Source organism: Bos mutus, chromosome 1 (assembly GCF_027580195.1).
Source record: "Bos mutus isolate GX-2022 chromosome 1, NWIPB_WYAK_1.1, whole genome shotgun sequence".
Lineage (NCBI taxonomy): Eukaryota > Metazoa > Chordata > Mammalia > Artiodactyla > Bovidae > Bos > Bos mutus.
In genome coordinates this window covers 143,872,010-143,891,856 of record NC_091617.1, presented here as the reverse complement: position 1 = coordinate 143,891,856, position 19,847 = coordinate 143,872,010, and the positions used below count along the sequence as shown (strand labels likewise).

Genomic DNA, 19,847 nt, shown 5'->3' with positions numbered 1-19,847 from the left:
GCCATCACAGTGCTGAGCGGGCTTCCCTGTTAGTCAGCAGGTTCTGTTAGTCACCTGTTTTGTATATAGTAGTCTATATGCGGAGAAGGCGATGGCACCCACTCCAGTCCTCTCGCCTGGAAAACCCCATGGACGGAGGAGCCTGGTGGGCTGCAGTCCATGGGGTCGCTGAGAGTCAGACACGACTGAGCGACTTCACTTTCACTTTTCACTTTCATGCATGGGAGAAGGAAATGGCAACCCACTCCAGCGTTCTTGCCTGGAGAATCCCAGGGACGGGGGAGCCTGGTGGGCTGCTGTCTATGGGGTCGCACAGAGTCAGACACGACTGAGCGACTTAGCAGCAGCAGCAGCATGTGTATGTCAATCCCAGCCTTCCAGCTTATGTCTCCTACCTCAGTCTTCTGGTTACCATACGTTTGCTTCCTGTGCCTCTACTTCTGTTTTGTAAATGAATTCATTTGTACCATTTTTTAGATTCCACGTATAAACTATGTCACATGATGCTCGTGTTTGTCCGACTTACTCCTCTCGGTATTGCAGCCCCAGGTGCATCCCTCGTGTTTGTCTGACTTACTCCTCTCGGTATTGCAGCCCCAGGTGCATCCCTCGTGTTTGTCCGACTTACTCCTCTCGGTATTGCAGCCCCAGGTGCATCCGTGCTGCGCAGATGGCACTAACCCGTTCATTTTAACGGCCGAGTGACATTCCATTGTATGCACGCTCCACGTTGTATCCATTCTGTTGTGCATCCATTCTTTGTCCCTCTGTTGATGGACATTTGCCTTGCCTCCGTGTCTCGGCTATTGTGAACAGTGCTGTGGTGAGCATTGGAGTGCGTGTATCTTCTAGAATCATGGTTTTCTCTGGATGTATGCCAAGGAGTGGGATTATATGGTGACCCTATTGTTAGATTTTTAAGGACCCTCCATACTGTTCTCCATAATGGCTGCACCAGTTTACATCCCCTTCAACAGTGTAGGAGGAAAACCCTGACTTTAGAAGCTTGGCCTCATATCTCCTAACTGTGAGACTTTTTTCCTCACCTAGAAGTTATTGAAAGTGAAAGCAAAAGTCTCTCAGTCATGTCCAACTCTTTGCGACCCCATGGACTATACAGTCTATGGAATTCTCTAGGCCAGAACACTGGGGTGGGTAGCCTTTCCCTTCTCCAGGGGATCTTCCCAACCCAGGGACTGAACCCAGGTCTTCCGCATTGCGGGCAATTTCTTTACCAGCTGAGCCACAGGAGAGGCCTAAGAACACTGGAGTGGGTAGCCTCTCCCTTCTCCAGGGGATCTTCCCAACCCAAGAGTCTAACCAGAGTCTCCTGCATTGCAAGCAGATTCTTTACCAACTGAGCTATGAGGGAAGCCCTGTTATTGAGTATTTGCTAAAAGTATGAATGCTGTGATGAATGATATTCATCTTGCTTGAGTTTCAAAGATTTATTTCATTAAAAATATGAACTCCAAACAAGTGTGTGCATTTGGTCATGTAGAAGCTGCCTATGATCCCAGTACTGTGGTCCTTCCTATATGGTGGTGGTTTAATCCCTAAGTTGTCTCCGACCCACGCAACTCCATGGACTGTAGCCTGCCTGGCTCCTCTGTCCATGGGATTTTCCAGGCAAGACTGATGGAGTGGGTTGCCGTTTCCTTCTCCAGGGAATCTTCCCAACCCAGGGACTGAACCCCATTCTCCTGCATTTCAGGCGGATGTTTTATTGACTGAGCTTCCATGACTTGCTAGATAGGCCTGTTCTTATTTTCTGTAGCTGAGTGAGACTATCTGAGGTACCTACCATAGTTCAAATCTACAAAGTGCCTCATTTCAGTTTGCAGTTCTAACACCGTCTTCAGCTTCTCAGTGTGTAATTGGCAGTGGGCTTCCTAGGTAGCAAACCAGGCATTTCCTATTAACTTTAAAAGTGCCACTGAGAGTTGTGATGCAAAAATTCTCACTTCAAATTGAGCACCTTTGTTCACCGACCTGGTTTGGAACCGGAGTACCCAGCATGTATCCTGAAAGTCTTCTGAAACCAGCTATTGTGTTTCCTTACAATTGCATAGTAGCTGGTTTTACAGGCTAACCAGGAGCCATTGTACCCTAATCAGGAGCTGGTCACTGGGGGGCCTGGAATCTCAGCTCCACATAATGAGTTTAAGCTGTGTAAAGTCTTCTAGCATTGATTAGCCTGCCGAACTCCCAAATCATCGATTTGATGCATACCTCCTTACACCTGAAATCTTTAAAGACGTGTGTCATTGCTGAGAGATTTCTAGTTAGTTTTCTTCACACAATTGTGTGTATTTCCTTTCTTTTTCATTCTAGGATAATATGAACTACATATCAAAAGAATCCTTTTTACGTAAGTGTTAAGGGATATCTTTTGTTTTTTTTTAATTCCAAAGGTAATTCACATATTTGAATTCAAAGAAGTTAAAATTGTGCTCAACTTAATTTGTACACACTTCAGTGTCTTACTGACTATATTCATACTTGTGGGCAATTTGAAAGTGCCTCATTTTACTTAAGTGAAGCAGATAAAGAGGTTGAGAGAGAAAAGAATAGAATGTCAAGCTATTACTTCTTATAAAGTGTTCAATCCAGTACCGTACAAAGAACAGTGTGTTTTTGTACATGGGATGACAGCTCTTCTATTAATACAGGAGAGCAAGTCGGAGGTGTTCGTGTTTAAGTCTAGCAGCCTCCTTATTAAGAAGTCTTTATATATATACATTAGTGTTTAAGTTGGACAGACCCATCTGTTCAATGTTTAACTCTGCATCGTCTAGATAATAATGCCCTATTTCTTATTACCTCAATTAAAAGAAAATGTTCTTCATAACCAATGTATCAATAATAATATATTACCACTTATTAACAGGAATTAGCTTTATGCCAGTTCAGTTCAGTTCAGTCGCTCAGTCGTGTCCGACTCTTTGCGACCCCATGAATCACAGCACACCAGGCCTCCCTGTCCATCACCAACTCCGGGAGTTCACTCAGACTCACGTCCATCGAGTCAGTGATGCCATCCAGCCATCTCATCCTCTGTCGTCCCCTTCTCCTCCTGCCCCAATCCCTCCCAGCTTTAGAGACTTTTCCAATGAGTCAACTCTGCATGACCTGGCCAAAGTACTGGAGTTTCAGCTTTAGCATCATTCCTTCCAAAAAAATCTCAGGGCTGATCTCCTTCAGAATGGACTGGTTGGATCTCCTTGCAGTCCAAGGGACTCTCAAGAGTCTTCTCCAACACCACAGTTCAAAAGCATCAATTCTTCAGTGCTCAGCTTTCTTCACAGTCCAACTCTCACATCCATACATGACCACTGGAAAAACCATAGCCTTGACTAGACAGACCTTTGTTGGCAAAGTAATGTCTCTGCTTTTCAATATGCTATCTAGGTTGGTCATAATTTTCCTTCCAAGGAGTAAGTGTCTTTTAATTTTATGGCTGCAGTCACCATCTGCAGTGATTTTGGAGCCCAAAAAAATAAAGTCTGACACTGTTTCCACTGTTTCCCCATCTATTTCCCATGAAGTGATGGGACCAGATGCCATGATCTTCATTTTCTGAATGTTGAGTTTTAAGCCAACTTTTTCACTCTCCTCTTTCACCTTCATCAAGAGGCTTTTTAGTTCCTCTTCACTTTCTGCCATAAGGGTGGTGTCATCTTCATATCTGAGGTTATTGATATTTCTCCCAGCAATCTTAATTCCAGCTTGTGCTTCTTCCAGCCCAGCATTTCTCATGATGTACTCTGCATAGAAGTTAAATAAGCAGGGTGACAGTATGCAGCCTTGACGTACTCCTTTTCCTATTTGGAACCAGTCTCTTTTTCCATGTCCAGTTCTACTTACCAAATGCACCAATAGGTAAGGATTCTTTGTGGATCATTAAATTGCAGTGATAAGATATGTACACATCCCATGCTTGGTCACTCAATCATGTTTGATTCTTTGTGATCCCATGAACTGTAGCCCGCCAGGCTCCTCTGTCCATGGGATAACCCAGGCAAGAGTACTGGAGTGGGTTGCCATTCCCTTCTCTTAGGGGATCTTCCCAACCCAGGGACTCACCCTCAGATCTGGCATCTCCTGAGTTGCAGGCAGATTCTTTACCACTGCGCCACTGGGAAGCCCAGCAGGTTTCCTGGAGACAGAAGAAAGGGGCCCCCTCTGGCAGAACGCTGGACGTGATGGCCAGAAGGAAGCAGAAGTGAACAGGAGAGATGCGGGCAGAGTCTCAGTGAGGGAACTTGGAGAGCACCACTGTGATCATGAAGGGAACGGACAAGGAGGGCCACTCTACAGAGGCCTCACTGCAGTTCATCACTGCGTTGCCTCTAAGGATCTTGAACGATACGGACAAACAGATCAGAATTATTTTTTAGTTGCTTTTGATTGCTGTACTACATCTCTCTTCAAGGCGATACTATGTCAGATGCGGCCAGCTGGGCCTCCAAGGCTTGTTAACTTTACACATTCTCAAAACAGCTTTAGTTTTCATCATCCTTTTTGAGAGGAAGAATGAGGTACAAAATTCCTTTCTGTTAAGCCACTGAAATCTAGTCCGTTATTTGTTACCTCAGCTTTGCCTGTTGTATCACCTGCTTCCCAGGGATGTGTAGCTAATAAGTGACAAGACTGTGGTGATTCCAGCTCTTGACTGCTTCGCTGTAGGACCCCCTAAATGGGTCCCGTTCCCCACATACAGACCTTTCACCATAATTTATATCAGTGAACAGTTTTTGTGGTGCCTCCTACACCGCAGGTTCAGGCAACGATTCCCTAGCTCTAGCCACCAGTAAGGGGCTGGATTCCTTGACTTGGGCATCCTGCACCAGAAGCGATAGTGGTTACAGGGGAAGAGACTACTCCTCTGAGTTTTAATAGTCTGTCTTGACCTCAAGGTTCCCGGTGAAATTAGGAAATGTCAAAATCACTAGTCTTTTCATTAAAATCTCATTTCTATTCCAAAGTTAGATAAAAAGCAAAGAAAACATAACAGAAACTGCATTACCCACTTGAGTTTCAGACCAGCCTCAAATATCTCTTTAGATTAGATGGTGGTGAGCACTCAGATGAGCTGAGCTGAAAATGAGCACTCCCACATCCAAAGCCTCCTCCTTCTCTGGAGGTTTCTAATTCCCGGTATCTGCCGCCCGCCGGTGCCGCTCACTGCTTGTGGCACCTCCACTCAGCCTGCCAGAGAAAGCAGCAGGTCAAAAATGAGACCTGTTGGTTTGACAGTTATTCATGGCTTTGTCAGAGTGGACTTCTTAACTATGTGAACTATAGGGCTGTTTGTGAGTATCCTTCATTCGTCTTTTATTTATCCCAATCACCAGTGCTGGTTAGCATTGCTCTTCAGTAAAGGAGACAAATGCTGTGGTAACCCCCTTTTCTGAATGGGGGAGTATGCTCCTTCCATCTACCCTGTGACTTGATCAGTGTGGCATTAGTAACAAACAATATCACGAGTCAGTTGAAGAGAGAGCCTTGTAATTCACATCTCATTTCCCCATTAAGCAGTTAGCTGCTTTGGGGCTTATGAGAGCCCGTAGTTGAGACGACATTTGCAGGCCACACAGGGGCCTATCCGTCCTACGTGCAGAGCAGGCAGACGATGGGACGGATGTCCTGCCTCCCTTGGGCCGCCGTTCGGAGCGCTGGGTCTGGGTGCTGGGCTCACCAGCAGATGCTTCCTTCTTGCCCCGTTGTGGTCAGTCTCTCCGTGGCACACCCCCTTGAGAAGCACTGGAGGGAAGGCAGAAGTCACCGATAATGCCTCATCCTGCGTGTCCCTTCTGGTGGTGCCCTGTAGCCCCTGCGAAAGGCAGGGCCCCACACCTCACCGTCACAGCTCCATTGTCAGAGCAAAACAGGATTTTAGTGGATGGGGGAGAGAGACGAAAGAAATCAAAGCACTCCCTTCCCAACCACAAGAATTCATAAAAATCCTAACATGAGGAAGATTTGCTATTAGAAAATTTTAGAACTTAAGAAAAAACATGAGTTGAATGGCCAAGATCAGGTATGAACCTGTGAAAGCCCTTATTAAAGTGTCTTCATTCAATAAAAGAGGCAGCATTAAGGGGTGCAATGGTGCATGCCACATCTAAAATTACTATTAATTGTAGTATATTTGATTTCCGTTTGCAATTCAATCTCAATAGTAGAACTTGGGGCCTTTTTAACACAGTTAAAAAAATTGTGAATTTGTTTGCCTTTTTTTGTAGAGAATCTTCTGAAGACTAAGAGGCCATTTTTCCCCTTCCGGTCCTCCATGACAGTGGGCAGTATTTTTGCAGCGTAACAGTGCAGGCTCCCAGCTCCCGCTGGACTCACAGATTACTCTGTGATTTACTCTGTGCACTTCCAGATTACTCACAGAGTAATTTAGGTGGATAGGACTGGGGAAAAAAGAGAAGAATCTTCGAAAACCTGTCTACCAAAGCTGAGAAAGTTTCTTACACAGTCTTCAAGGTTATGAAGCCTTACTTCTTTTTTAAATTTACTTTTCTTGGAGGATAGTTGTTTTACGGTGTTGTTAGCTTCAGTGTACAGAAAAGTGAATCAGCTATACATAAACATGTATTGACTCTTTTTTCAGTTCCTTTTTGCATATCAGTTCAGTTTGGTTTAGTTCAGTCGCTCGGTCGTGTCCGACTCTTTGCGACCCCATGAATCGCAGCATGCCAGGCCTCCCTGTCCATCACCAGCTCCCGGAGTTTACTCAGACCCATCGAGGCGGTGACGCCATCCAGCCATCTCCTCCTCAGTCCCAATCTCACTTATATGCGGAATCAAGAAAGGGGGCACGGACGAACCTTCCTTCTGTCTGAAGCCTTGCGGGAAGCCGGGGCTCCGTCCTCTGCTCTCACTGCGCGTCCTCCACCCTCCACCGTCCCTTCGGCTGGACTGAAGGGCACAGCCCAAGGACGGGAGCCTTCCTGAGCTCGCTCACAACTTTACTGCCACAGCTCTGTTTCCTTGTCTTGAATCTGACTTACTTCCCTTTTGTCTTCCCAACCTCCATCACCTTGGTCTTTTTTCCCCCCTAATTACCCCCACTAGAGAGCACCAACAGTTCTCATTGTCTAAAAGGTGTAAAAACTCATGTGGGAGTGACTCAAAATTGGATAGCTGCCTTCATCAAAACTTTCAAAACTGTTGTGTCTTTTAGTTCAGAACAAGAAAATGGGATCAATAAACATTTTTCATCCCAAGGTCATAGCTGTGTTTCTCTCCTCCACCCCCACTGGAGAAAGAACGCCTAGAATTCAACCAGTTTCCTAAAAGATCTGTGACTCCAAGGGTTAACAAGACACTTGGGTAATTCAGCATCATGAGTTTTGGGGGACTCTACTTTGTGACAACCATCAAACCAGATTAAATTCTGAGGTTCGTCAGACACTTGGTCTTTCAGCCCGAGAAACAGCGTTAACTGCTGGAGCAGGTACCTGAGAAAACTCCTGGTTCTGCGGAAGGTCACTAAGAATCAGGAGGCGTGGCTTCTGGTGGAAAAGTTCCACGGGTGACTGGTCACTAAGAATCAGGAGGCGTGGCTTCTGGTGAAAAGTTCCACCGGTGACTGGTCACTAAAAATCAGGAGGCGTGGCTTCTGGTGGAAAAGTTCCACCGGTGACTGGTCACTAAGAATCAGGAGGCGTGGCTTCTGGTGGAAAAGTTCCACCGCTGACTGGTCACTAAGAATCAGGAGGCGTGGCTTCTGGTGGAAAAGTTCCACCGCTGACTGGTCACTAAGAATCAGGAGGCGTGGCTTCTGGTGAAAAGTTCCACCGGTGACTGGTCACTAAGAATCAGGAGGCGTGGCTTCTGGTGGAAAAGTTCCACCGGTGACTGGTCACTAAGAATCAGGAGGCGTGGCTTCTGGTGGAAAAGTTCCACCGCTGACTGGTCACTAAGAATCAGGAGGCGTGGTTTCTGGTGGAAAGTTCCACCGCTGACTGGTCACTAAGAATCAGGAGGCGTGGCTTCTGGTGGAAAGTTCCACCGCTGACTGGTCACTAAGAATCAGGAGGCGTGGCTTCTGGTGGAAAAGTTCCACCGCTGACTGGTCACTAAGAATCAGGAGGCGTGGCTTCTGGTGGAAAAGTTGACTGGTCACTAAGAATCAGGAGGCGGGCTCACTGAGAAAGAATCAGGAGGCGTGGCTTCTGGTGGAAAGTTCCACTGCTGACTGGTCACTAAGAATCAGGAGGCGTGGCTTCTGGTGGGAAGTTCCACCGCTGACTGGTCACTAAGAATCAGGAGGTGTGGCTTCTGGTGGAAAGTTCCACCGCTGACTTGCTGCATGAACTGGGCAAGGGTTTTCATGTTTCTGGACCTCTGTTTCCTCATCTCTAATTAGGGAGTTGGACTAACTCGTTAGTTTGAAACCTGACCTGGAGATCTGGGCCCCACACCCACCCACCACTGATAGAAAGAGACTGATTGGAGTCTCTGTAACCTGGTTTTTTTAAGGAACCCTCCTCAAAGCATCCTATCGTCTGACACGTGTATAAACCATTATAGCTGAGACTCTGTAGGGTCACTTCTAGCTTTAAAACACTGCACGGTAGTCGCTCAGTCGTGTCTAACTCCTTGCAACCCCATGGACTACAGCCTGCTAGGCTCCTTTGTCCATGGAATTCACCAGGCAAGAATACTGGAGTGGTTGTCATTTCCTTCTCCAAGTTAAAATACTGAGTTTCCATTAAACTAGTATTCTCTACACTAATGGTAATCTGAATTAGCATGAAGTATTGATATTAGTCAGGATTTCTCTGATAGTTCAGTTAGTAAAGAATCTGCCTGCCATGCAGGAGACCCGGGTTTGATTCCTGAGTTGGGAAGACCACTGGAGAAGGGATAGGCTACCCGCTCCAGTATTCCTGGGCTTCCCTTTTGGCTCAACTGGTAAAGAAGCTGGCTGCAACACAGGAGACCTGGGTTCGATCCCTGGGTTGGGAAGATCCCATGGAGAAGGGAAAGGCTACCCACTCCAGTATTCTGGCCTGGAGAATCCCATGGGCTGTATAGTGCATGGCATCCCAAAGAATCGAACATGACTGAGCGACTTTCACTTTTATTGATATTAGTCAACAGAATGAATATATCAGAGCATTCTTTTTAAAATACATGTGATTAATAATATATGTGAGTGAAATGATTTATTCAGAGAGCCTAGCACAGTAGTGCTGGCTACATAACGAACACTGACCTCACAGGATTTGCAGTGAACATAGGTGTGATGTCGTGGCTGAGCAGCATTTGCCAGAGTGCTGATGCCAGTGAATACTCAAGGAATTGATAGCTGGCAGGATGGTAATAGGGCTTCCCAGGTGGCGCTAGTGGTAAAGAGCCTGCCTGCCAGTGCAGGAGACATAAGAGACGTGTGTTTGATCCCTGGGTTAGGAAGATCCCTTGGAAAAGGAAGTCGAAACCCACTCCAGTATTCTTCCCTGGAGAATCCTATGGACACAGGAGCCTGGCAGGCTGTAGGGTCTATAGGGTCGCAAAGAGTCGGACACGACTGAAGCAACTTAGCACGCACGCACACAGGATGATAATAACAGTGACATTGGTTATAAGATCTCACTACTCAAAGTGTGTCCCAGGGGCGAGCAACATCAGTATTATCTGGGCACTCATCGGAATGCAAAGTCTCAGGCTCCACCCCAGACCTCCTGAGGCAGAACCTGCATTTTAACAAGATCTCTAGGTGATCTGTGTGCACACAGAGGTCCAAGAAGCACTGATAGAGAAAAAGTCTTGGGGTTCAGCAATTCCAGGGAACCATACTAGTAGTAAACCATGGGGGTTGGGAGTCACACTCAAATCAGAAGATGCTAAGGCCAGTGCCTTTCTCTTATTCCTTAGAGAGTGTCTCTGACCTGGAGATATCAGACTTCCTGAATCCACCTAGCATGCTCTTTCTCTCATCCAAACTGTACTGAAAAGCTTTTCTAAAAACACAGTATTATGTCTACCATAGTAGCAACAGCACTGTAATTTTGCTTTATTTTTCACATTTTTAATTATTCAGCTGTTTTATTTGTCACCGCTTAGGGAATTTTTGCAAAACTTATGTCTACAATGCTACTGATTAATGCATATTTAGGCAACTAAACAGATGTAGAATGGGTTGACTGCTTTGATAAAATTAAACATTGATGAAACATATATTTGCAAAGCAATAATGATGCTGACATGTGTGTAAATAATAACAGATCTAGCTCCCTAATCGTCTACAAAACACAGTGAGGGAGGTGGCGGAATTAGCAAATACGTCTCACTTACTGGGCAGATCACTTCCGAGTGCGTGTTTTTTTCATGTGAATACAGTTATGTTAATTCATAGCATCTATTACCACTTTAAAATGAGAAAAGTATATCTAAGCAAAAAACAATGAGACCCGAAGCATATTTCCAAAATATATTATAATTTGCAGAGCTTCTTTGTACTTCATGCAAGGTGCCTGTTTTCTAATGTATTCCTCCACAGTAATGTAGTTTGATTTTATGCAAGACGTGTTTTGAGCTTAACTGAATCTATGTTTCACATTTGTGTTTCCCATTTTAACATCTCTGAAATTGGGATCTGTCATAATTGATGGCATGTCACAATTCAATCGACAGCATTTTTAAAATTTTTTTACAATCAATTGGATCTTAAAGTCAATTAAATTGAAAATTAGAATCTGTAGTGATCCTAATCCTAGTCCACATGCTAAGTCACTTCAGTCGTGTCTGACTCTGCGACCCTAGGGACTGTAGCCTGCCAGGCTCCTCTGTCCATGGGATTCTCCAGGCAAGAATCCTGGGGTGGACTGCCATTTCCTTCTCCAATCCTAGTCCACAGAGTACAATAAATGGAACATAAAGAATCAGCCACCTGTATTTAAGTAAGAAGGGCAAGCGAATAAAGAGATAGAAATGACATTAAGTAAGAAACGGTTCCACGGGTTTCTGTTTTCACAAGAACCAGAGAGCAGAATCATAGAAGACAAGACAATTTAGCAAAAGGGCAAGGAAGAGGAATAAGGGAGATGGAGAACGACAGGAGAGCAAATAAAGCACCCAGCTGGGAAACGCAGCCACTGAGCGCGTCGCTCTGACCGCGGTTTCCGTAAGTGGTGTGCCCTACGCCAGCCAGGAAATTTGCTGCTCCCTGTTCCGGACTCAGGAGACACTCCCAGCACCTTTCAGGGGGTGTTTTCTCTCTGCTGGGCCACACGGGTGGGCCAGTCACCCCATCACCTCTGAAGTGCCATCTCTTTCCCTGCCTCCTGTGTTTTACCCAGGCCCACACCACCCGTGTTACCATCCAGGGTTCCTGGCTTCCTTAATCAATAGAAATTGATAAAAGGCCAGACAAGAAATTCAGGCAAGTCTTCATCGGGGCCCCTCCTGCACAGAGAGAACCAAGAATGGACCACAGGTCCCCTCGCTTGCTCACTCCCCACGGTGGGGGCAAGCTGGTCCTTATGTGGGGCAAGGACTGTGCCCAGGGCTTGAGCCAGAGGCAGCCCAGGTGATCCGCCCACCCGTGGTGGGCTGAGTGCAGGGCGCAGGCCCAGGACCCTGCTTTCTCTCTGACCCCGGCTTTTGCTCCTGGCTCTTCAGAAGTGGCAGTTGGTTGTTTTGTTTTGTTTTGTTTTTTGGCCTTTTTTATTTTGCTGTCCACACTTAGCCCCAACCGCGCATTGATTTTTGGTCCCTTGTAGTTCGTTCTATTCCGTTGCCTGAGGAGGGTGCGTCCGATGCAAACACAGCCGCAGAGGGTCCCAGGGCGCGGGCTGGTCTCCCGGGTGTGAGTGATGGTTACAACTTCTGTCTGTTTCTTCTTTCAGGTGATATCAAGATTATCAAACAAATCGACAGTCTCACAGGTATGGCTTTTTGCCAAAGAGCAAAATATTTATCTAAAATTTGTGGGATTTCCAACAAATCTGTTTCCCCCTTGAAGATTTTACGTATTCACCTTTGACTTCCCCTAAAACACTTCCCAGTGAGAGATGTGGTAATTGACTTCCCTGCATCTGGGAACAGGAAGGTGGAAACTCATAAATCTTTTTAAGGCCTTATTGGTATTGTTAAAAAGCAGTTTGTCAGCAAAACCTGCCCGAAATATCAAAGTCCTGAAGTGTTCATCTTAGTAGAATTGAGCTTGTAGGTCAGTCTCAACTTTTCAGAACCTTCCAATTTCATGGAAAACTTCCCCCCAAACAGTGGCTTGTCAGATTTATAACCTAGACTTTTATTGCCAATCATCCTGTGCCAGGAGCCCTGTGCTGCTGCTGCTGCTAAGTTGCTTCAGTCGTGTCCGACTCTGTGCGACCCCATGGACGGCAGCCCGCCAGGCTCCCCCGTCCCTGGGATTCTCTAGGCAAGAGCGCTGGAGTGGGTGCCATCGCCTTCTCCCTGTAAATGGCTCCTTTTCTTGCCTTGTTCTCTTCGTGAAACAGAGCCCCCCAACTTTCACACCCACACTCAGAGACACACAAATAAATCCAGCTGCGGAACACGTTATGGAGATGTCGGCACCGGACTGAAGATGGTTGGAGGAGGGGAGCAAACTGAGCTACTATTGAGGAACATTTTTCAAACTCTTGAAGCATCTCAGTGCCATCAGCCACGTTTCTCTCTGGCACTAATTGTCTTTCCTCTCCCTTCTCTACAAAATCCCTCCCCAGGAACTAGGAAAACTGTCCTCCATGTAAACTCTCCTCAACAGGCATCCTTTCCTCATTACTGTACCTCTTTTCTGCCAGCCCTTTCCATATTCTCTTTCTTGTCAAGAGAAATTTAGCCTTCTTTTGGATTTTCCAATTTGAATTCTTCACCACTCCACAGCACTCTAAAAATGAACATCCCTTCCAAGAACAGACCACCCTTAACTTTCAAAAAAAAATTCTGTATTTTCTGTTCATTTGCAGTATCAAAGCCACTAGAATAACGGGGGTTTTAACAAAATACGTATTTATCTGTCTCTCATGGATTAGGACAGAGGTGGGCAATATGACAGTGTCAATCAGGTCTAGAGACTTTCTTCTTGCTGCATGATCCTTAACGCACGCCTTCCTTCTTTAAGATCTCCTCATTCTCTCAGATGGCTGCTGGAGAGCCATTCCTTTCATCAGTGTTCCAGACTAGAAACTCAATAAATGTAAAAGAGCAAGATGGGGGCTCCCCTTCTTCTAGGAGCCTTCCTAAAAAGTCCTTATAACTGGTCCACTTACACACTATCATCCCAGAATTTGGCCTCATGCCTAAACCACGTGGAAAGGGAATGTGGAAAAAGTGATCTTTGGGCAAGGTGCATCGCTAAGAGTTATTTAAGAAATAAGGCTAGATTATGTAAAACATCCCAATACTATCTGTAGGACCTGCCCAAATGTAAATATTTTTTCCATTTTCTTCATGATCATCCTCATCGTCACAAGGGCAAGCATTTAATTAAGCACATTCACTGGAGAAGGAAGTGGCACCCCACTCCAGTACTCTTGCCTGGAAAATCCCACGGACAGAGGAGCCTGGTGGGCTACAGTCCGTGGGGTCGCAAAGAGTCAGACACAACTCAGCGACTGAGCACAGCACAGCAAAATGCATATCACTAAGGGTTTAACTTCCTCTTGCCAGTTTACAGATGAGGAAACCAAGGCTTTAAACAGTCACATTACTTGATCAAGATTGTAGCTAGTAAGTAGGACTTTTAGGACTGTGTGACCAAAAATGTGTGCATTCAACTGCTAGACTTTATTCTGCTTTCCTTTTAGTCAAGACAGGTTTGACTGACTCATTCCTGAGTTTGAAGTGACTATCCCAGCAAAATGTCATGAGCTAACTTAGAGATTCCTTTGACTGTGGGAATTGCCCCATGGGAGCTTTCGTGAGAAAGATGAGAGGGAAATGAAGAAACGGGTCAAAGAGAAGGGAAAGAAAGATCTGTGGTTAAATTTTGTGGCCAGGTACACACAGATGAACCCAGCAGCACGAGAGAGAGGGTGTTTCTATACGGATGGCCCAAGAAAGTAACTGGTACTCCTCCAGCGCAGAAGCCGCTTGTGGGGCTGGTGCTTAATAATTTAATAAATTTGGGTACTGTCTGCAGTGATGGTCTAGAAATTAATTCTTGCTATAAATTGCATTGGCTGCCCCGATCACAAGAGGTAGGATCTAAACAACTGGTCCAGCGTGCCAAATCTCCATGACGAAATGGAAGTATGAAAATTAAACGAACTTGTAGAAGTACATGCATCTTATAGGTTACTAGTCAGAAGATTCTCTTAGAGCCAAGGGAGCCTCCTTGAAACAAAAGCATGATTAAATTGCCAGTGCAAATGTAAATAGAAGTCTGATTAGAGAATACACTCATCGATTTTGATGTTTGCTCTGTCCTGTCTTTGGCTGGATGACCTCACTGTTCTTTTCCACAATACTAGTGTGCAAATGTTCCTCTGCAATTCCACATGGGTCCACCTTTTGTTAAAAGCACAGAATTTAAAATGCTGTGGGGGGAAAAACAAAATAAAGTCAAAACCATGACTATTGAATAAAGGGGCTTCCCTCATAGCTCAGATGCTAAAGAATCTGCCTGCAATGCGGTAGACTTGGGCTTGATCCCTGGGTCGGGAAGATCCCCTGGAGAAGAAAATTGCAACCCACTCCAGTATTCTTGCCTGGAGAATTCCATGGCCAGAGGAGCCTGGCGGGCTACAGTCCATGGGGTCTCAAAGAGTTGGACAAGACTGAGCAACTAGGCATGTTGAATAAAGAACTGATGGCATTGCATTAATTAAAATATTTGAATCTTGTTGGAAAGATGAGTCTTTCCCTTTCTTCAAGAAATTTTAACCCATGAAATTAAAATACACAAAAAATCTTTCTAAGTACAAAGATTGTTTTGCTTATAAAAGCTGTGGCGTCCACTGAATGGGCCTGTCAATCGCTATAGATGCAAATACACCTGGGATTCTCCAAGCCAAGAATATCGGAGTGGTTTGCCGTGTCCTTCTCCAGGGGATCTCCCCAATCCAGGGATCGAAACTGGGTCATCTCCTGCATTGCAAGCAGACTCTTTACCAGCTGAGTCACCAGAGAAGCCCATATATACATACACACACACACATATATATGTATAACTATTACAGTAAAATTCACACACCAATGAACCGAGTGTTTATTAAGGTGAAGTAATAACCATGACAGCTCATGACATTTGAATAGTGCTCTTAGATGTTCACTGTTGATTTTATTTTTATTAGAAATTGCTGATAAGAAAGTATAAAAGACACTGAGGGGCAGGGCAATGAACGGACCTTTTGGAGCAGGGAAGCCACGTCTGGGGCGGAACAGGAAACAGACTCTTCTGCTGCTCTGCCGAGGGCCACCAGCTTAGCCTTGCAGCCGGTCCGCCTGCCCCTTCATCATCACCTCCTCTGTCCTGCCCACACTCTCCCTAGCCGCTTCTAAGCCTGTGAGGCTGAACGGCCCCAGGCAAGGACTCTACATAGGATTTGGCAAGACCAGCTCCTGCCTTTCCCAAGGCCCTTTACAGGGAGCAGATCACAGCATTTGCCGTATTTCCCACCACCTGACTTGTGGGAACCAGGAGAACCGAGGAAACTTCTCATCTTCTTCCATCTATGATACAAAATAGGAAAAAGCTTTCTTCTCCATGATAATATAATTTTGCTGGTTGATATCCACAGGAAGTTCCACTGAGGACCCTGTAGCTTTAAAATATCAAGGCCCAATTATGCTAAGTGGAATCAGTCAGACAGAAAAAAGACAAAAACTGTATGAGATAATTTACACCTGGAAGTATCTAAAAAATGCAGCAGACTAATGACTATACCCCAAAAGAAGCAGACTGACAGACACAGAAAACAAACTGATGCTTACCAGTGTAGGGGGGAGGGCAAACTTCAGGGCGGGAGAGTTGGGGTGCAAACTATTGGGTATAAAATAAGCTACGGGGTATATTGCACAACATGAGGAATATAGCCAACACTTTACAGTAACTGTAAGTGGATATAGCCTATAAAAATTGTGGCTCGTATTATATATCTGTGAATTACATGATAGAATTTTATATATCAACCATAATTCAATAAAATAAAATAATAAGGATACATGAAATTAGTTAGTTAATTAAACTATCAAGGCCCAAGACTTCTCAGTAAAATTGAAAATGTCTTATTCCTAAAAGTGTGCCATCATATACTATTATAAATAACAGGCTGATGAAAAGCCTGATGCAAACCTGGTAAAATGCACCTTTCGCATAGCTCCCACTAAGAAGATTTAAAAGACCAAACAAACAAAACCAGGAGAGCAGAGAGAATAAACCTAGCAGAGATCAGAAGCTGGGAGACTTCGAACACCTGAGTAAGTGAAAGCCAAGTCTGTGAAGTCTTCCATTTTAAAGCCTCCCGGGGAGCTGACTGTTCAGATGGGAGTTACTGGTGAATGGTGCGTGCCTCTGAAAAGCTCTTCGCGTCTGTACTCATCCTCTGTGTCATCCTCTGGTTCAGTTGGAGCCCAAGGGAAATGGCAGCATCAAGAAGAGACTGCCGTCCATCGTGGAAGACGAGGAGGAGGAGGACGAGGGGGAGGAGACAGCCTCCCTGTCCCCCGTCTACACCAGGGGACCCGCCTCTTCTCGCAGCAAGCGGCCTGGAGGCAGTAAGAGCTACCTCGGCTTAAGCCTGAAGCAGCTGGCCTCGGGGACTGTGCCGTTTCACTCACCTGTCAGAGTCTCCAGTTCAAACTCCCCCAAAACCAAGCAGGAGACGGATGCCCCAAACTATGGCAAAAGAAAAGAGAAGAACTTGAAATTGCAGCTTTCGACTTTGAACAGAGCTGGACCCCCAGACCTCAGTCCAAGGTAAGAGCTTAGCTCATAGAATCCTTTCCCAGTGGAGGTGGCTGCTTTTGCTCCCCACTGGCACCTGGCTAGAAAATTACTCAGCCTTCTGGACCTTTCTACCATGCAAGTTCCTAACCTGGAGGCTTCAGCTTTCCTAAATTTTTCTGTGCAATTTTTGACTCTATAGTGAAGTGTGGGCAGAATGAGAATAAATCATGTTAGTCATATTCTCAAAAGGGTCCATTAAATGTTCCTAATTGCTTCTCTTCTCCGTTTATTCATTTAGCTCTACCTACTTTTATGTACTTGAGAGGGTTGCCATTTCCTCCTCCATGGGATCTTCCCAAGGCAGGGACTGAACCCACGTCTCCCGTGCCTTCTGCATTGGCGGGTGGATTGAGCCAATCCGCCAGTGAGCCGCCTGGGAAGCCCCAGCTGTGCACACACTTTTATAGATGTATATTTCTACATTGTAATTCTATAGATTATAAATTTCTAATAAAAATGAAAGAGAGGAAATGAAGTTTATATCAGTATCCCTCAATATCTGAAACTTTATCAAAAGTTTCACAGGGCAGTCAGTGGAAATGATAAAATGAAGAGCTGGTCTTCACTTCCCACAGTACTTCCTTCGTTGCTGTGGATAACCGAAGCTTGGTTTTACTTCCAGCCTCTTCAGTAGGTAATATGGGATGGTTCTATTTTTAATTTAAAACATTCACTTTAGGATCCACTAAAGATGATTGAGACAGTAAAAATTCCTGACTCAGAAAATGTGAAAGGGGTGGTGTGGAGCAGAGCAGCTAATTAAAAAACAGATGTAAGAAAAAAACATACTGAATGACTTCTATTCCCAGATACTCAGCTGGGTAATTTTTCATTTACTTTTATGGTCAGTCTTTTCAGGAATCTTATAAAGTAGTTCATATTACCTCGGCTATAAACTTATAAGAGGTGTATTTTGAAGGTTAAATAGTTTGCCTAAAATTTCAGAAATTTGAGTTCTGAAATATAGATTCAAAGTCGGTTTCTGTTTATAAGGCAAGAGCTCTTTCTGATATATTATATATGGGTTACTCTCTTGAAGAATACAATTTATCCATTTAGAGAAAATAGTAAGGAAAAAATAAGCAAAGCAGGCTTAGTGAAAAGTAGATGGATATTAAGTGTGGGGAATTCAGCTGGAGATGGTAATTTGAAAACTCAGCTTAACTGTTCTTCCTAAAGTTTCTCTAACATGAAAAAATAATAAATTTTAAATAGGGGGGAAATGTATCAGACCTGGAAAATAAAGGTTCGTGTACAACTGATTCTACACTTATGAAAAAAAATGTTTTATTTTATATACAGAGAAAGATTTTGAGAACATGGCAAAATGTTAGAGGTAGTACTGCGTGACAGATGATTTTTCTTTTGATATTTTGATTGTATGTTTACATTTTATACAATAAATTCATCTTTTTAAAAAAATTATGAGTGGGTTAGATATTCACCAAGGAAAGAAGATTACTAGAGTCCTGGTAGTCATTTAAATACAATTCTTCAACTGTCACTTCGGAGTTTCATCTAAGTCTAGAGTAAAGTTACCATTAGGTTGAAACGCTTTCATTCTGGATAGAACAGTGAATTAATATGAATTTAGATAAGAGGACTTCTGTAGCTAAGGTTTTGAATCTGAGAATGAATAAGAATCTAAAATCTATAGAATTGCTGTTCAACAGAAATATGACATGAGATAAAATCGTGAGGCACACAGGTATTTCTAAACATTCCAGTAGCCGCGTCCTTGAAAAGTAAACACACATGTGCACACGTGAAATTATTTAATAATAATTTAATGACATGGTTTATTTGATTTGAGATGCCTCAACTATTAGCATTTCAAATGTAAACAGTATAAAAAATTACTAGTTAAATAACATAACATTTTTACTAAAATCTTCAAAATCGTGTGTGTGTTTCACATTTACAGCACATCTCACTTTCACATTTCAGGCGCTCAATGACTGGATAAGGCTAATGGCTACCACGTGGGTTAGCACAGCTCTAGAGTGTCTAGAATTTAGAAACTTAACACAAGATTTTTTAATTCTTCTAGAAGTAACTATGACCCATGAACATAAATGCACAACTAGCCAATCCTCATTATCTTGAACAGGATTGTTGATGGAATTGAAGATGGAAACAGCAGTGAAGAAAGCCAGACTTTTGACTTTGGCTCTGACCGAGTCAGACCGGAGCCCAGAATTTCTCCTCCTCCTGGAGGTAAGCTCTATATTTAGTCTTCTCTCAAGGGGTGACATTTCTTTGTAATTTGTAATATTTGGCTCTTCACATCAGGTGGCCAAAGTATTGAAGCTTCAGCTTCAGCATCAGTTCTTCCCATGAATATTCAGGGCTGATTTCCCTTAGGATTTCCCTTAGGATGGACTGGTTGGATCTCCTTGCAGTCCAAGGCTTTCCAGAGTCTTTTCCAGCACCAAGACTTGAAAGCATCAGTCCTTTGGCCCTCAGCCTTCTTTGTGGTCCAACCTCCTGAACACAGGCAACCCCAGACAGTCACGGGGTGTAAGGCCGACAGACTTTTGCCAGCTCCCTCCTCCCCTTCCCACCTGGCTCTGATGTCCTGGTGTCAGGATCTCCTGCTAATGAGCAAGTCCTTCCACGGACAAAGCCCAGCACAAGAAAGACTTCTGAATGTGCAGTTCTGGGGGTGTGTCTCCGTTTGGTAGAATGCCAGTCTTCTGTCTCAGTCAGCACCTCCTCCGAGCACCCATCATCTCCTGGGGAGATGGGTGGATGAGACCCCTGGTGGGACGATGGTGGGTAGGGATGGAGGAGAGGAATGCGGATGGCAGTCAGCAGTTCTCATGCATTCAAGTAACGGACTTTCATGTGCTGATACCACTCTGCTTGGAGCAAGAGGCACAGAAGTTATAGGTCTGGTCAAACAGGTGTG

The 19,847-nt window shown here is 44.6% G+C and overlaps 1 protein-coding gene across 1 annotated transcript in view; it reads left to right on the top strand.

The window, feature by feature from the left end:
• The window catches only part of KCNH8 (potassium voltage-gated channel subfamily H member 8), a 493,246-nt gene that overhangs the window by 430,758 nt on the left and 42,641 nt on the right, over positions 1-19,847 (top strand). Inside the window, exons 12-14 of the mRNA XM_070388278.1 lie at positions 11,868-11,906; positions 16,554-16,906; positions 19,047-19,153. Coding sequence (XP_070244379.1) covers positions 11,868-11,906; positions 16,554-16,906; positions 19,047-19,153 — 499 coding nt within the window. The remainder of the gene's footprint in view (positions 1-11,867; positions 11,907-16,553; positions 16,907-19,046; positions 19,154-19,847) is intronic.